General features: G+C 38.5%; 2 protein-coding genes across 2 annotated transcripts; both read left to right on the forward strand.

Moving 5' to 3' along the window:
• The first annotated feature begins 755 nt into the window (after positions 1-755).
• On the forward strand, positions 756-20,919 carry LOC105381360 (WAS/WASL-interacting protein family member 2). Its single transcript, XM_038115148.2, has 9 exons — positions 756-1,127; positions 2,473-2,604; positions 2,940-3,100; positions 14,004-14,112; positions 14,582-14,819; positions 15,097-15,206; positions 15,732-15,868; positions 16,156-16,333; positions 20,628-20,919. The coding sequence occupies exons 1-9, from the start codon at positions 779-781 to the stop codon at positions 20,702-20,704; spliced, it is 1,491 nt and encodes a 496-aa protein (XP_037971076.2). The 5' UTR covers positions 756-778; the 3' UTR covers positions 20,705-20,919.
• On the forward strand, positions 20,915-22,725 carry LOC125488870. Its single transcript, XM_048622564.1, has one exon. It carries the CDS (start codon positions 20,915-20,917, stop codon positions 21,677-21,679), a length of 765 nt encoding a protein of 254 aa, XP_048478521.1. The 3' UTR covers positions 21,680-22,725.
• Positions 22,726-23,184: the final 459 nt, after the last annotated feature.

Genomic DNA, 23,184 nt, shown 5'->3' on the forward strand with positions numbered 1-23,184 from the left:
TCGAACCTATTTAGCCATTCTATTTAGGTTTTATTGGCGTTTATAAATACCTATCGGTATTAATTTCTGGTGGGCGTTTAAATACAAGCCATAAAAAAGAAAAAATCGACGTATGCAGACGTATGCCCAAAAAAACGAACAAAAACGCTGTACCTTCGCTGTACTATGGTACGAAACCAGAAAACTACAAAAATATTTGCTCAGAATAAGGAGTTGATTTGAAAGTACTGGGGTGACAATAACGTTTTTATTGAATTTCTACTATTTCTAACTTTTATTTGTGTGTCACACTAGAAATTTTATTAGCAGTGGCAACACCTGTGACAGCTGCATTTGGCACAAAGACGGCCATGTTTTGTGATGTGATTTTTTGATTGAAGAAATCTTGTAAAACCACTTTTGTATTATCAGTAGAGATAAATACAGTGTATTAGTATCCTAAATTATAAATGGGCATCGTTTCTAAAATACAACATACATGTATATCCAATATTATGCCCCAACTGGCCATGTTTTCTACATTGAGGTGAACTAAGTGAAAACTATTTACTGGTGCAGTCGTTTAACTCAGGAATGAGTAATCAGGCAAGGTCCTTTGGCTGCTCTCGTAAATTAACATGAGAAGTGAGGCAGACACCTTGCGCAGCGGACGCCGTCACGTGCGAACAACGAATGGAAGCGACTGAGTGAAGTGGTTGTCACTGCGACGTAAATAACTGTGGTCCTGTGTGCAATGGGTTGTTTGAGTTAGTGCAGTGTGTTGTCGCTCGTGGTCGAGATGCCTCCGCCGCCGCCCGGGCCGCCGCCGCCGCCGGGTCCGCCGCCGCCGCCGGGCCCGCCGCCCATGTTCGGAGGAAGCTCCAAGAGCAACTCCGGTCCAGACAACCGCGGTGCCTTACTTAGTTCAATACGACAAGGTGCCAAGTTGAAAAAGACAGTGACAGTGGACAAAAGTGGACCATACATACCCGGTAAAGTTGCGAACGCTCCAAGTAATGTGTCTCCAGTTGGTAATGGAGTGCGGAGTGGTGGTGGGCTGCAGAATGGAAGTCCGGCGGGTCCGCCCGGCCTGGGGGGACTGTTCGCTGGAGGAATGCCAAAGTTAAGGCCCACTGGAAAGTTTGCAGGTAAAATAATTAGGTGTTTACCTATTAGACATTGTATTTATGATCATGATTTACTATGGTGTTAAAAGATTGTTGTTATTTTTCTATGGTACTTTGATGGTATATATGGCCTTTATACAGGGTTATTGGTAAGTAGACCAGATCCTTTCAGGAGGTGATAGAGGAAGGCATTTCCAGTCAATTGAACCCAATAATGCATTATTTAAACCATTTCTAAGATATTTAATATTTAAGTTTTTTTTAAATTTTTGCCTAAATTTTATGCTTAAAACCGAAAGTAAAAAAAACTAGCCACATTTCAATACTTTTTTTGGTTGTTTTGCATAAGTAACACCTTAATAAACTAATTAAAATAATCAAATGTGCATTATTCGACTTAAATTAGTCATAACACCTCATAATAGTTAAACATTTTGAAAAAATATTCAAAACGCAAAAACAAATAAATTAAATTAAAAAAGAATTTCATATGACATTTTTTGCGCACTTCAGCTTAAAAACATGGTCAACTAATAAGCTTTCAAACAAGATAATTCAATATCAAATTGATTAAGGTATCACCAAGATATGGCCAAAACAACCAGCACAGACGGGCAAATTTCAACAGGAAAACTAACAAAACTAGCCCAATTTAAAGGTAAAAAGTGTGATTGTTTTCAGTCCTGTTGACTTTAGTATGGAAACCCCTGCTGAGTTTTCTCCGCTTTCTCTGGTTGTTTTGAAATTTGAAATGCCTTGCTCTATCACCTCTTGAAAGGATCTGGTCTACTTACCAATAACCCTGTATAGTATATCATTTATTAAAACAATCAGCATAGATGAAATAATACTATAAAATTTATATGATACTTTTTTCTTTTTTAGAAGAAAGAACAATTTATTGATGATTAGTTCATTACATTCTAACCATTTAGACATATATAGATGTACCTAAATAGTGTGTATACATACATAATGTACATCAAAACCTATGCCTAATGTATTGTAATTTGTAAACAACTCAAGAGCTTCTAGGTAATGGCCTTTACATTCTCCTCATGGTATTTTTAAATTTTCAAAACACCTCTTGCATGGACACATTTATTAATACCAAAATGCAAAGTTACAAACCCCCTGATAAGAAATGTGCTCAAAAGTGCATAAAATACATGTTGATTAATAGAGCACTAAAGGAAAATAAAACAGTCAAATATTATGTCCATCAATAAGCAGGAAATATAATGGCCAGTACACAATATGTTGCATTCATAACTTAACAATACCTACTTCTTTTTGGTTTGTGGCTCAATGTAAATAAATAAATAAAGCAGTAGTCAAACATGATTAACTGTAAATAATCTTTCAGGTGCATCAAATGGTCCCAGTAAAAGTGATGCTCCGCGGTATCCACCGCCCCCCAGTCACACGCAGCCTGTACAAAGATCCTCCCCAGAGAAAGTGAAACAGTCATTACCACCAGCACCCTCCATTCCTTCAGGTAAGATGCTGTGGTAGGCTTTTGAAACATTGCAAATAAACCTAAAAAGATTCTGGACTCTTCAGGTAACATAATTTCTACAATGCTACTAAACAACAATATTCCTATCCAATGTAGACAATAGAAACTTAAGATAATCCAATCTTCCATAATCTGCCTTAATTTTTGGCTCTTACTATCATCATCATAATCCTCTACACAGCTCTGTCCCAAAAAGCGCCACAACACTGTATCAGCCTTACTTCTCCAGCTACTATTGGCTGCCTACCTAATGTCTTAGGTCGTCGAGAATTGCTACGAAGATACGTGATAGTAATAACTACCAACTACAACAGGCAACAACGTGAGCGCGCTATCAGCGGCTCTGTCCTCGGCGCTGGCGTCGCGGGAGCCCCCTCGGGAGGCGCCGGCGCGGCCCGCGGTGAAGCGCCAGCCCAGCGCCAGCGAGCGCCGCGGCCCGCCGCCGCAGCCGCCCGTGCAGAAACCCATGTCGCTGGTGAGTTCTTCACTGACAACAATAACTATTCGTGGGCGAATTCGTGGACAGAATAGAATAACATTTATTTAAGTTAAAGTTTATTCTTGATAATCAAATAAATAATTGTTATTTGTTGATTGTCAAGATTATGTCTACCACCACCATGGCTAGAGACGATGGAACTGGTTTTTGATCATCTCTATCACGTCGTGTGGATACTAGGTACACATATCTTCTACAAAATACACATCAAAGTAACTACTTACTACTTACGTTATGTCCAGTTTGTGAAACTAAGGTTTAGATACAATAGAAGTTTAGAATGTATGTGTCCATTATTGGATCTTTATCCATTACTGGGGCCACATCCATCGTTACTAATTTAACTCAAAATTTAAATTTAATGTTAAAGTTTCCAGTAAATTAGTTAAACTATTTGGATCCCATAAAATCGCATTTAAAATGCAAAAAAATGCATGTCAGGTCAAGGCGAATATACCAACCAAATAAACGAGATCAAAATAAAACTTACTATTTATTCAGGGTCTTTAATTATAGGCTGACCTTTATAGTGAGAACCAATAAAAAGGACAATTCGAGAAGACTCCTCGATTAATAATTAAATTCTGAAATATGAATGTATTATTATTCGATTCCTATCAACACAGTATAGCATTCCACGGATTGCACGGCGATGACCGTACATTACAGGTACTATTCATGTGATCAGTGATGTGATTTTGAAGATACAGTATTCATCAACTTTCCTTCTAAGCTAGTTAACTTCATTCTACATTATCAGCCCATCTTACACCACCTCAACATCTATCAAGTAAAATGGATTGAATTCGGTTCCTACATCTAAATCTCTATTGTCGACTAATACCTTTACAAAGGTTAATGATAGCTCAGCATCCCACACGGATTCCTAAAAGCGACTAAATTCTCCCGCCCAGATAGTACTGCCATATCGGCCGCATAATCTCTGCAACCCGTTACGTCAAGCTATTCTAGTCTTTATTACCAGGTGCTATGATCGCTGCGAGTATCCAAAAATATTGCGTAGTGGGTGGTGATCGTATTTGGAGACATGTGTTTTTATGATTTTTTATTCAACATAAGCAACAGATTAACCTTGGTGGAAGAGGTTTCACTGTGAGGACTATTCTACAGCTAAGTTGCAGCCCTCTTTAGAACAGATTCTATGCATTCATAATAATTACCTAGTACATAATATACTTAAAATATAATGTGGTCTCTTTGAATAAATAACTCCTATAATGTAATGAATCTTCTTCAACTGGCGGAAAACCTAGTTATGATGTTGACAAATCCTTGCGATGTATTTCCTTGCTTACATTCATTCTAAAATTTCAGCCTAATCTGCAAAATAGCATTAGGTAGTCATAAACAATACTGAGTAAATTGATACCTATGAATACTTATGAATTATGAACGGGTTTCCCAGTAGCAGTCATCGTACATGTAGGGTAAATAACTCCTTCTAATTAAAAATACGAAGATAATACCTGTATTATCTTCGTATTTTTAATTAGAAGGAGTTATTTACCCGCGATTACACAAATTTTCATTACTTACCTAAGTAGGTACACCAAGAACCTCTTTGACACCTCCGACAAAAAAAAAACATACAGACGAATTGTTTTCAATCCCTCCTTTTTTCGAAGTCGGTTAAAAATATACTAAACTTTCTGATACTCAGTACCTAGAGTCATGTCCTTGCAAGAGGTATGTGACGTCATCGCATGTTTTATCGTTTTCGTCCGCGGCGCGTGAGTTTCATTCATAAGTTTTCGTCCGGCGAAACTAGCTTTCGAATAGATTTCTATGAAGGCCGTTCGGTTGAAAACCAGCAGTTGCCAAGGCCGAGGCTGCTTGTTGATGTGTTGACGTAATGACTACCATTTACGAATATGTGGGTATGTTCTACTATTGCCACTGATGACACCTTACTTTTTCAAACACTATTCTCCTCTCGGGGCGTAAAGCCTGATTACCGGAATGTCTTTTTGGCGTGTTAATAAGTGTGTTTCTGCGATGTTTGTTTCTCCATGGTTTTGCCCTTCTGCACACAAAACAACACGGGTTAAAAAGTAGCCTGTTTCACTCTTCAAGGTCTTCAATGTTATGTTACAATGTGTTTACGTATGTATGTATAAACAAATAAATAACAATATCTATACTACGATTAGTCGGCGTGAAAGAAGGGAAAAGAAGCAACTTTTGCATTCAAAAACACTGAAACTTTTCATCTAATACGTTTGGTCATTGTCATCACATTCACATCAACGCGCTCGCAACAAAGTTATTTCTCATCTATGGCATTATTTGCTTCGCTGGTCGTTGTAGAAAATATTTCAAAGTCAACAATAAAATGCTTGGGAGAAAATGTTCGGTATGCGTGCCACGGCCCGAGAATGCAAGTGTGATACGCAGCCTTAAACATATTTGAGACTCGGAATTGTTAAGCAGAATTCTTGACCTTTTAAATTGTCAAAGGTAATTTATTGTTATTTAAAATCATTCCCTTTGGAAAAAGAAAAACCTACGAACGCGGTATTGTTGTTCGTAGGGGACGACAATTAAAAATCCCGTCCTACGGAGCTACGGAGTTCCTCCGAAAATTATTGGCTAAACCACTACCCTAAGGGTGAGACCACACGAGCGTAATTATGTGAGTTGTGCGCGGAAGAAAAGTTTGCGCGGGGACGAGGGGAGCGAGTAACTTACGCTCGTGTGGCCTCACCCTAAACACTAAACTATACTTAACTCATAATTTATAATGGACCCAGTGGCGGATTAACCTATAAGCACGACAAGCACGTGCTTGGGGCCCCGGGCCTCCAGGGGCCCCCATCCTCTCCTGCTGTTTCATTTTATACTTCTTCTTCTTGGCGTCCTATGACCCCCCCGTGGGGCAAAGGGCAGACACAACGGTTCTCCATCTCTGTCTGTCGACGGCAGCGAGCTTCACCTCGGACCACGTCATCTCCGCGTCCTGCATCTCCGCATCGATTGAACGGCGCCATGTTTGTTTAGGGCGGCCTCGCTTACTTGACAAGGTTGTCTTCTGTCACCTTTGCTTTTCCTCGTTGTCCTTGATGGGATAATGCTGCGCGTCAATGAACAAGTCCACCAAGGCATAGATTGGGAACCAGTTGGTAATCTGCAAGACCTGGATTATGCGGATGATCTATGTCTCCTGAGCAACCATCAATCTGACATTCAGAACAGGCTAGACGTGCTTAAATCGGAGTCTGCCAAAGCTGGCCTAAAAATTAATGTCGGAAAGACCAAATACCTAAGAACCGGCGACCACGTAGATAACGCGATTCTCGTAGGAACCGAAGAAGTGGAGATGGTATCACGGTTCACTTACCTAGGTAGCGTTGTGGCAGGCGATGGTGGCACTGATTTAGATGTCAGCTCCCGTATCGACAAGGCTAAAGGCGCATTTGCGTGTCTGCGCTCCGTATGGCAGTCAAAACACCTCTCTCGTAGAGTGAAACTCAAAATATTCAACACCAACGTGAAATCTGTACTGCTATACGGATGCGAAACCTGGAAGACTACGAAGACCCTAACACAGAAGCTTCAAGTATTCATCAACCGCTGCCTCCGACAGATCCTGAAGATCTTCTGGCCCAACACGATATCGAATGTAGACCTCTGGAAGAGATGCCACGAAGATCCTGTTGGTTTGCAAATAAAACGGCGCAAATGGAGTTGGATCGGCCATACCCTGCGTAGAGACCAAAATCACATTCCAAGACAGGCTCTTGACTGGAATCCGCAGGGCAAGCGTAAGCGAGGCATTTTATACTTACCTACATTTTATTCATCCACAATATGTCCGATGTAATGAGTTTGCTCTGATTAAAGGGCCTACCACACGCGTAAGTATCACCACAGTTTTGCCTGCGCAGGCCGGCTTGTACTGTACAATGTACATAGAATACTGTGCGAATGGGTGGTAAAACTGTATACCGCGCCAACCCCGAAGCGCGGCTTGCGCATTTTTCGACATGTTTAAAATTTTAATAATTTTGCCATTCATTAGAGTATTCTCTAAATCCTTGAGTAGTTTAACATGTGAATAATTTTTTCAATTTTACAACAATTTTTTTGTCCACTTCGATCGTGTACGGTTTGATTTTTGGGAATAGCAGGCAACTAGACTTTTTTGTAGTGAAAAAATTCTAGTTGTTTGCAAACATTGAAAATATACCAGTAGAAGAAATAGTTCCTCATTGGGAAACATTGTTTCTAGTTTCCACGCCGCTGATTTTGACAAAAATGAGGCTTGCGCGTACTTAACTGTGCCGTGCATATACAGGTTGTCCCAAAAGTCAACGATATGCCTTGGAGGGCTGATAGACCAGCCCATGAATAGCCAGAATATCATAATATGACCTCAGTAAAAAAATCGATAGTTTTCGAGAAATTGTCACTTTTATAAATTTGCTGTATACTCTAAGGTGCCGTGTGATAGCTCGGCGTACCTGCGCAGTTGTAACGGTGGTAATACAACTTGCGCGTGTCGTAGGCCTTTAAGCCAAGCATTTTTTTATGTTTTACCTACATCCTTTTTTATAGAAAAGTTATAGGACGTTTTAGATATTGAACTGTTTTGTCACTCTTTGTCAAGGAAGAAATTGTTCTAAATTAGGGGCCTACACAGGCTTTGTGCTTAGGGCCACCGATGCTCTTAATCCGCCACTGAATGGACCACCTCATTGGCTAAATGCGGAAACTCAACCCGCTATGATAGAGACGTACTTGCAATAAAAACTCTTATTTTTAATAACCAGACTAGCTTTTCCGCACATATTTCTTTGCCTTAAAGGGTTTCCCGTGGGATTTCTGAGATAGAAAGTAGTCAGCACTCCGGGACAAAGTCAATGATGAATGACTACGTTTTCGTAAAAGTTTATTTTAGTGTCAACCTTAGCTAACGAAAACGGTAAGTACTACCGTTATAATGATCATTACTTAAACAGCTGTGTCAAATGAAAATATCATTAGCGCAGTTGTAGTAATAGTGACGCAAGTAAACGTGCGATTATCACCATTTAGAATAACCCCCTTATTCATTGTATATTGTTAAATATGTACCTACCTAAATTTATTTTATAATAAATAAATAAATAAAAGTAAAAAAGTTATAGGGCACTTTAGCAATTGAATTGTTTTGTCACTATCTGACAGAGAACAATTTGTTCTTTGACAGAGAGGGACAAAACCACAAAACAGTTCAAAAGCTAAAGCGTCCTGTAACTTTTTTTATGAATCCCTTGATTTAGTTTATATTTAGATGAAATCCCAGCCAGGGATATTAGATACATAGATAGATAGAATATTCTTTATTTGAAGACAAGAACGGATATTATGTTATCTAAGACACCAGCGTAACATATCATATAGTAAGTATATAGTAGGTATGATTAAATAAGGGTAGAGAAAGAATAGACAGGGTAAGGTCCTTCCTTAGATAGGTACACTGGTACATATATGTATATGAGAACGAATAAGTACACGAAACTAGTAATTCTAAGTGGAGATGGATGTTGATAGATGACATACCATAACATTATGTTATGTAGTAAATATTGTCACTTGTCAGTGCCTTCAATTATTTCAGCGGCCTAATCTAAATCACTATCTGTCGATAATAACCGCTTATCTTGTACTTTTTACGCGCAATCGTTTGTTATCTAACATGACTGTACTATGGCCATATTCGTTATAAACTATATGTATATCTTAATACAAAGTAATATGTGTAAATTATAATATATCCAATCCACCGCCAAGCGTATACTAGATTATGACAAAAAACCTGCAGTCTTTGGGAGGCCCATTGTGCGTCTGGCATAATAAACTCTAACTAGTATGTGTAAATAACTATTGAATATAATAATAATTATGTACTGCTACTGGTTTAACAAAGTTACCTACTCAGTATAGGCAAATAGTCCAAGACCGGCTTTGAGTGCCTGTCACAACAAGGAAAAATGACGAGGAATCCGACAGACACTGCGCTTGCTCAATAATGAAGTGAACATTGTAATTGGAGTCTCGATCGGTGACATCAGCGGAATAATTGGCAAGCTCCGTTAGATATCCCCCCTGTAGGAAGTAGGTACGGTCAGCATTAGAAGGCAACTGACTGTTTTCGGAGCTTAAACCCACGTTGAAATCAGTTTTTTTACGTGACACGGTTTGACACCATTAGGCATATTAGGTATGCAGGTCGTGCAGTGCTATTGGTTATGCTTATCCATGTCCAATAATAATAAAGATTAACAATACAAATTTCTAGCCCACCCTACAAATTACTTTACCATGAAAAGTCATTGTGCGTTTATTTACCCTTGTGGAAAAATTTAGTGATGTGTTAAGTAAAAAAAACATAACATGACTGTATAGTGTGACAAACTTATCTGTTCCGGTGAGAGCGAACTAAATTGATCCATATCTCATTACTTACTAATGAATTGTATATTGTAAATGATTAGATGGGTTTATTAACACCGCAAGAGCGAATGAACAATACGAGCAAACTTAAAATCATATAGAATTAAGAAATATTAGTCATTTATGTGAGCTGTCACCGGAACAGATAAGTTTGTGGCACTGTACTGCATCTTAACAAAAACTGTATAGAACCTTCCTGCCTAATTGTTGGCCGTCAATGTTTGTTTGTCTACTACTTATTTAAATAAGTAAGTAAATTTAAATTAATATGCTGTCGTTACAATGCAGATGCGACTCGGATCGTTTTGGCAGACGAACTCTCGTCCTTCCTGTTAATGCTGTGTATATAGAATAGACATACGTATGTATTATGTATGATTTAGAATTTGCGTCACACCAAAAAGTCTTCTGTACCTTACCTATTATAATACTTTTAATTAAAATAGGTAGTTTCAGATTAATGTAAACGGATGATCATATAATACATAAATTGACACGAACCCATGCAACTCTTTGATTTAGTTTTTCGTAGAATTACATTTAATCACTTTTCATAAAATGAATATTTACTTGTATACCTAGTCAGCAGTACTCAGTAGGTAGCGAAGATTTTATGCAAATTGATATGACCTGCCGAGAATCGTGACGGCTATGAGTAAAGGTTGTTCAGATCTTCAATGTTCACAAGGTGAAGACTAGTTTAAGGGCTTTTCAAAGTATACATATACATACGATGATAATTTTTTTGTGATCGATAGTTACTTAATACATAAGTAAAAATATTCGTTGTATTGTTTACCTACCCAATATTCTAATCATGTTCTTAATGAAGATAACACTTCACATGTTTAGTTTAAATTCATTATTCTTATTAAACGGTTACACAATCATTAATTGCTCGACAATGGTATTGTCGAGCAATTAATGATTGTGTAACCGTTTAATAAACTTTCATTTAAACATAACTTCGGAATGTAATTGTAATAAATGTTCTACAACATTCCTACTAGCTACTACTCAGAAGCAGTGTAATCCAAACAGTCTTTACTTTTAGCTATAAAAAATCTAAATTCTTTGAGCACTTTCGTTTTTAACGAGATAATAAACATTTTCTCCCTCGCATACCCACGTCTGGCGATTTGGACAGTCGACTGTAGTGCAAACAAGTTTTGGCGTCATACGAAATTGACTTTAAAAAGTACTTTTTAAGCGTCCGGTTTGTTAATGCAAACAGTATTCACCGCTCTTCGGACCTCTGATAATTTTAAGCTCATGTCCTGTAGTGCTTGAAAATAAAGAGCATTTTTGCTGCAATGTTCCAAGTGTGCAGGGACAAGCTACATTGTGACAGATGTACCAGGGCGGTGATTGGACACAATTCAGGATGCAGTGACCTCACGTTGTTGTGAATGTTTTATCAGGCGTATGTTGTAGTAATTATGCGCCCTACTTCAATTAAATGCTATAAGTAGATGTAGTTGATGGCTTTTCCGGTTGAAGAATTAAAAGACACATAAATAATAGATGTAACGACAAAATTAAAATCGTCTTTATAACAAAAAATATATTAAACTAATAACAATCACAAAGAACATTAAATACATATATGGATATGTAATATAAAGTCGAAGATTTTTGTAAAAACAAATCATTATGAATATTATATGAACATAGTTTAAATATTATAAATTAAGAAAGTTTGTTTAATTACCAATGCTCACTTTAGGATAACTTTCACTATTAAATAAATAGACATAATAAAATTAAAAACGATGCTAATGTCAGCTTAATGATGTAAATGATTTGATAAAAATAGAATATTAAGCTTGTATAGTTTTATCGATTATCAGCTAATAAAGGTACAGTGCTGGAAATAGGCATCCTCTTCTAACAATATAACTGCTATAAACTTTTATAAGTTCTTATAACTAAAATGATATTAACTATTTTTATCAGGAACCAACTTATGGTCTTTAATCAAGATGAGACTTCCATTGACTCAATCATCAAAACAATTAAATTGCAAAAGGACAAATCCATAAAAGAGGAGGGCTATTAAATCTATATAGGTACCATTGCATTGGTGATTCACAATCATTTGCACATAAAGGCCTATTACTGTTGTGATGATGACAGACGCTACCTTCATATTCCTTCGAAGCCTTGTGGTGCGACCACAAGGCTTCGACCATTGACTCATCAAGTGACTCATTTTCAAGAACCTACTTTATTTATGACACTGGAAATCTTTCGAATGTCACCGCAGAAACGCGTTTGTTTCCTACTGATAAGATCGGATTTTCAATGGAGCTGTATATTTTGTATTCATAAATGGTGTTCTTGTGGCGAGTCATCGCTGATCCCGATGACTTTACTTAGTTGACATTAAACTTGCTTAAACTTCACACCCTGCGAATGAGTCATGAATCATGATGTTTCTACACTGATTTATCTTAAATGTGTTATGTATTATGTTATACATTTAAAATAGGTGTCAGGGCTATGCTAAGATAAGCATGAAGATTTTATATTATAGTAATCGACATTGATTGTGTATGTTAGTGATGATTTTCGGCATACCCTCCCTTCATTTGGTACAAACATACTTATCATAGACACTAGTCTGTAGAACTATAGGTACACTCGTGATATTTATCAGCTAATTCTATGTCCACAGCGGCAGCGTACCGCATCAAACAAAAAACCTCCACTATCTGCCAATTGAGGCTATCTTAATCCATGGACCTAAGCTATACCAGGCCTGTGTCACTCCGCGCAGGCGCCAGCCTGGCGCCTGCCCCATCGATGGGGCAAATCTAGTCGGCTGCCGCAAGCGGAAGACGATACAGCGCGCGCTATTTGTTCCTATTTTGTACTAGTTTATAAATGTCGTATTTAGGTATTTATTAAAAATTATGAATAGAAAAATGGACATAAAAAGAAAAAAAGCAGCAAAAATATACTGTGCCGTATTTAATTGCTTAAATACGGATCGTGATCCAAATTTAATTTTTTTTAGATTACCAAAAGATGCTGACAGGTAAAACTAATCTAAGGGCGTCTTGCACAACAAAGTTAAATAAAATTAAATAGTTTGTCTCTTGCTCTGACAGTATAATGTCAGAGCAAGAGGTCATAGATTTAATTTTATTTAACTTTGTTGTGCAAGACGTCCTAAGTATTTTATTGATTTCTTCTACGTTCCTTATTTGAAATGAAATTAATCCGAACTACAAACCCTTTTTTTTCTCCACGTTGAACAAAGTCTATTCCAATTTTGTTTTCGTTAAACTATTAAATTTACAGACACAACTACCTTCAAAATGCATTAATGATACGATTATAAAATGTGCGCTGAGTGGGATTAGTGCTTAACGAAACTAACACGTTCTGTATCATAATATAAATTATATCCATAATATAAATTAAAACGAAAAAAAAACATGTTTTCACAAAATTAAATGTTTTAGGTATTCATACACATTTTATGTACTTCAACATATCTTAACTATGAAATTGTTATTGTTTTTACTGGTTATTTCCAATAGAAAAAAAGTTTGGAATAGCTTTGTATTCTAAATTCAAATTAATATTGTCTTAAAACATGACATTCTTTTTACAAAGTCAGTCCGTTGCTTAGTAAACGTTGTAGTCTGTGGTGCTGAGGCAACCCTAAGGTGGCTTCTTTTTCAATGCGTATAACCACGTATAACTTATTATGCACCGTAGTCCAGTGAAATAAGGCGCATATTCCCTCAAAAATTAATTGGTAGGTAAGTAAATAAAAAAGTGTGCGGCCGGAACGCGATCTAAATTAGATCTTATTGCTTATGGGATGGAGTCATATTTCTTTGCAGGCCATTGCGAAGATGGGCTTCTGTACCTGGTACTAGTTATTATTCTGTGGCTATACCTACTTTACTTAATGTCCTTCTGGCCGAATTTTTACTACAGCAGGCAATCTCATTTAGATCAGCCGATTAGATGAGTAGATTATACATAGTGACCTGGTGTGTACGTATTCAGTACCTACACTACAGAAGCACTCTTCCTAATGGTAATAAGACATATAATCGACACCATTGTTGAAAGCTGGGTACAGAACGGACTGATTTCATTGCCCACCCGATGGATCATTTCAATATTCCCACATCATGTCATCAGCAGCCTTCTATGTCCAACGCATATCGCGAGCTCTCATTGCTTCGATTCTCATTTTTGCGTACGGGCTTAGAGGGCCTCTTTTAGTCTTTTAACAGCAGAACTCAGGAGATTACGTTAATAAACCCATTTTGATCCATTTTGCTCTCACAGCAGAATTCCGCACATACATACATCCAAATTCGCCTATGTACAAATTCATTTATAAATAATAAAACATTCACAGCAGAATTTAAAGATTGCGAATTGTTTCCCCCGGCAGAGTTCGTCGGACTCGGTGCTGACGCTGGCTCCGGACGGGGACGCGCCCGCGCCGCCCGCCGCGCTGCGCAACAAGAGCGCGCTGCACGGCGGCAGCCACAGCACCATCGGTGAGACACATACCTACACCAAGATGATTGAATAGTAGCTTAGAGAGTCAACACCAGCGCTCGTGTCCCGTACACAGAGTTTGAGAGGTGTCTGAAATGTGTGGTGACCACCACACATTTCACATGAAATATCTCAAAATACGCCCTCTAGACATTAATTATTGGGTCTGTGATGCTCTTTGAGGATAAGTATAAGGCACTTAGGAAAAAGTTGTGACATCAATGAAGCTCTTACTACCCCAATATAAGGTCTTCCATTTCTTTAAGCGTTCATCATCAGCCAGGGCACAGAGCATGATGATTATTGAATGGAAGCCCATTTAGGCGCTCATCATCATCAGTGAACAATCGTCTACTGCTACACATTGCCATGAAGCACAGAAAAATCTGTTCAGTGCTATCTTTGACATAATGCACATAAAATTAGTGTTATTGCATTTCTAACTTACCATAATTTACACCCCCACAGGAGGCAGCATGTCATCGCTATCCTCAGCGCCCACCACACCATCCACCGCATCTTCTCTCTCCACGTCCGACTTATCCGACAAACCTCTGGCCCACCGGCCGAGCCACGGCAAGCCGAACCTAGCGCCCAAACCGCCGACCATCGCGCCCGCAGTGGACACACGGCCCTCGCCGCCGCCGAAGAAGCTTATTGTTAATGGGAAGATGGCGGCCAGGGCACAGAGCATGAGGATGCCTAGGTGAGATTCATAGTTACATACATAAGTGTTATAGAACCGTTCCCTGATGACTGATTCATCCACGCGAAGTTTCCTAAATTAGCTTAACACCTCAGCCTCGTCTGTTTTCATAAGAAAAATACCTTTTCTCTTGCAACTAATATTCGCTTGTAAAAAGCATGACTATTATGCAAGAATAGCCTAGGGTTTACGTTCACCATCGTCGCTCAATTTAGCCCTACTCCTATTCCCACTGACCATTCTATCACAAACATTACTAACCGTATATACCTTGCAGATCGCCGCCCGTGTCGCCGTCGTCGCCGCAGCCGCACGGGCGCCCGGCGCACCTGCCGCCCGCGCCCGCCGCGCCGCTCGTGCAGTCCAAGCACCCCGCCTCGCACTTCGGTATGTCACTACCATAATATTAGCCATATACAGGGGGTTTCAAAGGTGATTCGATATGTCACTACCACATATATACCTACAGGGTGCTGCAAAAGTGGTGTAGAAAGCCGAAAGGGGGTGACTTGGAAATTCACGATGTGTAGATTACGAACGTATCACGATTTGTATAGAAATCAAGCTTGCCAGATATTCTCATCTACTCTCTTCTCACCAGAGAATTCCGTAATCTTCTCCCGCAAAGTGCATTTGCGGCATCTATGTGGTATCTATAACCGTATGCAGATGTCCATAATCTATTCTAGCAGCCGCCCTTTGGTGCATCGCGTGAGCAGTGGTGGTCTACTATATTTAGATGTCTGTACATAAATGTTTGTTGGAAATATGTTCTTTACTTGCTGCTATAATTCATAAGACCGCCCTTTGTACCTACTTATTTTTATAATGCTTTTTTTAACCTTATAAACCTATGGTATACATTCAGGCCCGCTACGTCTCTCTACTTTACAAATTTTGACGTATTTCCAGGTACGCTACGCCCCTCCCGCGGGCTGCGCGCCCCGGGCGTGTCCCCGCCCCCACCGCCCGGCGCACCGCCGCCCCCGCCCGCGCGGCACACGTCGTTAGCGCCCCCGCCACCGCCGCCCCCGCACCACCGGCTCAATGTGAGTTAACCATGTACCGCTGGCATCTACTAATATTTTGTCGGAAGAGCACTATAATTAACTAAATTACTTAGGTCTGGTACTAATTATAGGTTGTTGCAAAAAGGGTACAATAGCTGAAAGGGTGCGACTCAGGAGGTCTAAATTCTGAAAAGATGACAAAAGCCGTATAAAACAAAAAAATATATGACAACAACTCCCCGAGTTACCACCTTCTCCGTTATCATTTTTCCTTTTCTTGTTGATAAACTCCACTGCTGTAATGTAAAAACCGCCACCCATTCCAGAGTACAAACGGGCACGCGGACGACACCCCCGCGCCGCTACCCCCCGTGCGGGGCTCCTCTATCAGACCCCTAGACCTGGAGGCACGCTTCGCGGAGCTATTCCACGCGCCGGCGCGCTTCCCGCCGCCGGACCCCTTCCTAAGGATCACCAAGGGGTACAGCAGCGCGACGGTTGCCGGTAAGTTGAAGGGAAGGAGCTCGGGTGGGTGGTATTAGAGAGGCTTTGTTTTTGGCGGACTTTGGGGTGCTTGTGATTTGTTTTTTGCAATAGGACTCGATGTCCTCTGGGGACATGTTGATGTTGGGTTTGATTTATCCAAAAATTGTTTTCTGGAAGTGGTTTACTTTTGAGGAAATGAGTTGTTTTTGTGAAAATTTGTGGACGGTTTAGAAAGCCCGCAAAACACATTCTAAAAATATGCTCGAAGTCTCCGCCTTAATATCATTCTAATAAATAATGTTTCAGTGGGACAAAGTTTTCTTTAACAAAGCCTTTCTATGCGACAGTGGTGGGACATTAAGGATATTGGTGGGACGCACGTTTTCTGGAATTTTCGTTATATTCCACGGAAGTGTTTATCTTGTTGCTTGTTGACAATATTATTTCTAAAAAACCGAAAAATTTACTCTTTTAAAGGAGCAGAATGTTATGTTTTAAATATTCAATAGCCAAGCAATACAATAAATCTTCCATACTATTGAATTTAAATAGTGCCTTTTAGGTCAGAAGATGATGACCAATGGCAACCTTTTAAAATATTAAAATGTTGTGATTGACATCATCGATGAATATAACATATTTCTAAGTAAATATTCGACTGTTCATACAAACGACTATGTTGATAGTAAATATAGTTATTTTTAAGAAATATTACTTATATGAATGTTAGTTAGAGCAAGTTAGTAAACGCACAGAGTGCTCTGGTTATAGTCAGTAAAAATATACAGAAGAGTATTAAATATTATGTACATTAGGTATGTAATCATTATCAACTATTGAAGTTTATTGTTGTTTTATGAACAATAGGTACAAGTCCTTTGTATGACACATAATACATTATAAGTTCTAAGATACTTTAAGTATTAAATAGTTTATTATTAAAATAGCAGTGATCAGGTGCAGAAGAATCCATTCTTTGTATTTTTGATAACGATACGTTTTGGCATTATACACTTCCAATGAATGAGAGTGAATGTAGTATCCTGGTAATTGCAATTTTTCATTAGATTAATTAGTTGATTAGCATTGATGACGAAGTTAAAACCTATTTGTTATATTTTATGTATGAAACCAAATTTAGATGACGTTTTTATTTTAATGTTGACTATTTTCAAATTGACTTTAAAAAGGGTATTTAATACATCTTTCCTGCACAGGCATTATTTGTTTGTTGTATTTATGGTGAGATATTTCCAAAAAAGTACCTACTTCAGACACCAAAAGTAACCTGTTTGCAGGAGAGATCATATTTTTGGTGCATGATTCAGCATGATTTCTCCTTGAATTCTTAATTAGCTTATCTTTTATGTCGTAAGCTTCAAGGAATGTTTCAGATTCATACAAAAACTTATATTAACCCGAGTTCGATATCCAGAAATCGAACAAAACACCTCTGTATTATCTTTGACTTAATTTCTCCATGAACATGGCACTATTATGTTATGTTCTTACTTTTATGTAACCTAATTTACAATTAATACTATTTTCCATTTTCTACTGCTCATTTATTTAATTTTATACTTTGATTATGTAAAGCTTATATAAGTAGTTAATTATTATTTCCTTAAGATCAAATTAATTTAAGTTAAAACAGTAATGTGACTCCCCAAAATTCTTGCATTTATCAGTCATTCCAAAAAGTTACCATTGAGACTTTAAAACCAAAGTGTTTTCATCTGTACTGTGCTGTTCGTTTTCAGATTCATTCATTCTTATCACTATCACAGGATTAGATCACATAATACACATAGTCAAGAATCTAAAATGGGTTTCTGTTCACACTCCTTACTAGGTATGCTAGTGTGGATAGACTTCCAAACAAGCATTAGGTACATATTGAAATCATATTATCTATGTCACTAGATCACACTCACAAATTATAACATACATTGGTTTCGGGAGTCGTAACAAAATTCACCTCAAAATTTTTATCATTTTTGCATTAGATCGTTTGTGGAAATCAGTCATTAAAACCAAAACCTAGTTGTCGATTCGTTTTAAGATTTTATTAAGTATTATTTTTATATAATTATAATTTTTGAAAGACTAATTTACCTTTACCTTTCCCTAAAGCAATATTGTTGATTATTTAGTGTATACCTATTATTTTATGTACACGATCAGTCATGTGTAGTTAAATATGTTCACAATCTTTTACCTTCTATTTGGGCTATAGTATGGCATGTTTATGCATTGCGGCTGTGGTCAATAACGTGGTATCCTATAATGTACTCTATTGTTATATGGCTATGGTTGAGAAGGTGTCAACATGCCTTTGCCCTTACTGCCTGCACGTCTATTAGGATTGGTACGGAAGTATCAAGCGCATAGAAATTGTTGTAGAAATGTTGTGTTGTGATTTTAATATAGTGAGGTGCCATTTTACTGCAAATTGTTTGTAATCAATTGTAACTGACAGAGCTTTTATGTTCACTTTATTTTCATATTTTTATTTAATAAATTGAACAATTCACCAGAAAAATAATTTCTTAAAGTACAAGTTTATAAATACTTTTAAATTGAAGTAATCGTAATATGAGAAGTTTCTTCCGTTGAATAAATGATTAAAGTAATGTTTTTTGGTGAATGTTATAAAGCGCTTGTATTGAAATGCAACCGGTATTGTGATAGCGATGTGGTATGATGCTTAATACTATTTATAGGATATTTTTTAAATAATAAAAGATTAATTATTATTACCTACATTGTTTAGTATTTCATTGGCTCCTTTGACATTTGAATTTCTTAAGTCTATTGCTTTGTTTGCCAATATAAAGCTTTGTTAGCTTGAAGGAAAAAATATATAATACTTATGTGTAATGTTGTGTATGATTTTTAACAAAATTGTAGGATAGGTCAATTATTTCTATGTGTATTGTCTCACTTGCAGCAGCTATAAATTTAAGACTGTGTATCCATCAAATATGTAAGAAGTCCTGTAGAAGTACTTGTCTGTGATGTCACCAATCCAATGTCCTATTATATCCCACATTTTCCTAGCATTGCAATCTGACACATGTTTTGTGGATACTCGGTCTACACCTCGAAGCAAAGCAAAAGCTGTAGGAAATGCTCTCCGCTGCTGCTGGCGTGACGTAGTTCCGAGTCCCGTAGGTAGATGTTGTAATGGACAACATTTCAAAAAACTAAAGCTGCTATAAATCGAAAACCATTTCGAGATTTAGCTCTAAAGGCCACAAAAAAAATGTTTTTGTATTTTTGGATGTATCATTTTCGAGAAAATCATAAAATAGTAAAAAAGTGCTGATGACGTCATGCATCAGGTGCGATGTATTTTGATGATCATAGCCTATAGATTTAAAAACAAAGTAACTGTCACTTTCATTTTTGATTGACGTTGACGTTTTATCGTGACGTTGTTGTTTATTTGGGTCATTTTCATTAATTCTGTTCTGACACTTTCTAACTTTTTTTTATTATTTATTATTAAGAGATGACCTCTATATAATATGTCCCAGAGCATGCCACCATACACAGCTGAAAAAATGCTTCTGCTTATTTTTTTTACATGATAAGTACCTACTTTCCATCATCAGAAATATCAAGGTCATTTGAAAATGACCCATTTGTTGGTTGGCATGTAAACAAAGTTTAAATGTCACTTGTCAGAGTCATTTATGTTTTTTTTCGAGACTCAAGCAATAGACAAAAATAAAAATTAAGCCTAATATGTCACGTCACTTCCGGTTTTAAAATAATTAACTTTAAAGTTAAAAATAACATGCAAAAATTTATGTATATACAAAATAAAAAAATACGGGTCCACTAATTTTGTATAAACTTTCCGAATAACTAATAAAAATATAGGGTAAAGAAAATGAAATGTTGTCCATTGTTTGCATTTGTGCATAGATTATTCTACAAAATATCACTCGCATGAAGTTATGGGTAAGTCATTTATATTGTTTCAGTATTATATGTTAGTATGCATAGGTTGCTTATCTTTATTAACCGATCCATTCATTTTAAACAATACTAACCGACACAATCCTTTGGCACGCATTTGCATTTTATCGCACGTTTTATATTAGCATGCGGCACGTTCTTAGCATGAAAACACTTTGTTAACTAGATCTAAGAGCTAGACTCGCGATATAATAACCGAATGAACCCATCTAGAATAGAAAATGTAGCTAGTGAATCAGACATGACTTTAAATACACAGTAAAGTGAAATTAATCCTTCAAAATGTATGTTACTTTTATACTAAAGCATGTATGTTTGACAACAGTGAGTAAAGCGCAAGCGCCGAAGCCGCCGCTGTCGGTGCCGCTGGAGGGGTGGGCGGGCACGTCCAGCGCGTGCTAGCGGCGGGGCAGCGGGGCGCCGGCCCCGCGCGCCCCCGCCCCGCCCCCCGCGCACCCCGCCCCGCTGCCCTCCACGGCGCTGGTGCCGCCGGACTCGCACCCCGCGCACGCCTTGCTGGCCGTGGCGCACGCGCTGCTCGGCCCCGCCGCCGCCATCGCCTCCCCGCGCGCCGCGCCGCCCCTCCCCGTCCTGCCCATCGATGAACTACAGATGCCGGCCACAGATGTCGGAGATCTGCGCGATGTAGTCGACGCCATCAACAAACTGTGCGATGACATGAAGACGTCTACCTACGATGAGGAAGTTGCAGAGGAAACGACAGAAGAAGCTGAAGTTAAGGTGCACCGTTACGAGGAAACAGCGGAACAAGAAACCACCGAACAAGCTGAAGTTGAGCTGCACCAATACAGGGAAACCGCGGAACAAACCCAGGTAGAGGAAACGTCCGAGCAGACTCACACCGAGGTAACCCACCAGTATGAGGAATATGTCACAGAGGACAAGGTGGAGACGCCGCAATACACGGAGTACCGAGACGTGGAGCTGGCGAATCCAGAGGATATATGCGTGCAGCGCGTGGAAACCTACCACGCGGTGGAAACGTACCACGCGGAGCGAACGGAAACGTACAACACAGAGCGCTGGAGCGACTCGGCGTCGCAACTATCAGTCCCGGACGTGACGTCAGACGCGCCTGCGCACGAGCCCGTCAGCGAAATGTACTTCACCGCGTCCTCCGAAGTATCTCTCCTCTCTGATACGGAACTCCCTGACCGACCCATGGAGGATTCCATCTGTAGTCAGGAGAATAAAGATGAGAGGAAGGAGGTGGTGATAGCTGGACATGTGGCGGCGATGAGGGAGCGGTTTGAAAGCATGACGCGTGCCAACACGCCCTGCCCTGATCTGTTGCGGTCGCTTTCGCCCTCGCTCGACGCCGTCCGGGGCGCCACGCCTGAACCCGACCTAGGGTAGACTGTAGGTGGTGAACAGTAGGGCTGGATTAGGGTTGTCGCCGTGGGGAAAGGATTAGTTAAATTAGCGCCATTCGCCGATTGCTCTGGGTGGGCCGGACGTATGTATGTAAGGTACAGTGGGTTGGGTAGTCTTTCCGGGAGGCACTTTCCTTTGCACCCCTGGCGTCAAAGTGTGATAGATAATGCATTATGTTCTTAGCAATATTAGGCAGTGTAACCTGCACGGTGGATTTTCTCCTCAATTATTGGTAATAATTAAATAAATAGGGGAAGACTGATAGGGGAAGCGTAGCGTCGGATGTTAGGTATAATAAAATCATAAGAGAATGTGATTGAGTAACTTGTAGGTACGTATTGTAGTAGGTATAATTTGTATAATGTTAATCAGTATTCATTACTCACGTTATTCTGAATCATTGCTAGTCGTCGTTCATGTATTTAACCATCTGTAAAGGACGTGCCAATAAGGGTGTGTTCACAAATAGCTAAGGGTTGTGAATTATTTTGTAGCTTCGCTCTTTTTATAGGAAATACTACTAGGTATGATTATTTTAAAGAAATAGTACTAACGACTTGGTACATATCTTAAATTTACTCGTTAGGTAGGTACTGTTAGCAATATATGTAAATCTTGGTATTGTATTTAATAGGAAAGTAAATGAGCATGTATAAATACATTGAATTATCTTTAGTGTACTATTCTTAATAAAGTGGTGGTCGTATTGTGATTTAGAAACGCTCAAGTTTATATTAGCCTTTTACATTATACTTATCTCAGACCAACCGTGCATCGATATTGACTAGCTTTTTGTCATTAATCCTATTTATCTACTTATTGAAAAGCATGTTTAAAAACCTGTCTAATATTATTAACTATTTTATAGCATATGGGACGGGTCTCCCACATCTAAAGTTGCCATACGTAGCGTTAAGTACCTAACAATTTGTTGTAACATTGGAATTTAATAGTTTTGTTTAATTAATAGCTGTTATGATTGAATATTGCATTTTATTGGGTTAATAAATGGATTTATTCGCAGTAATCCTCTGGTCACTTCATTATCAATCACCATAGACAACAGTTTTTATGTTATTTTTGCCATCGTATAACCCAATGATTTTCTTATACAATTTTTTCTGCTAGCATAGGTCTTACTTAACATTTTTAACTTTCATTAAATAGAGCTGCAAAGGTTATGCTACTTCCAGAATAGAACTGTATGTATCTAAAATTTATTAGATGTATTAGGCACACAATTCTGCAACACTCTCCAATGCTGGACGAAGGTCCCGCTCGATTCAGAGTTAGTTCCACATCACAAAATAATTGTCCCTTTGGATTTAGCCAGGTGCAGGTGAGATGGTGCGGCGATAACGGTTGGTTCTTTTATGCTTTCATCAGTATAAAAATAATACTTACCCACTACTTACATCATTCTTATCAGTTTCCTCATTCGTTGAAATTTTGTGTATGCAGAAGCTCGAGTGTGTGAATCTTATGTA

This window comes from Plutella xylostella, chromosome 8, assembly GCF_932276165.1.
Source record: "Plutella xylostella chromosome 8, ilPluXylo3.1, whole genome shotgun sequence".
In the NCBI taxonomy this organism is placed as follows: domain Eukaryota; kingdom Metazoa; phylum Arthropoda; class Insecta; order Lepidoptera; family Plutellidae; genus Plutella; species Plutella xylostella.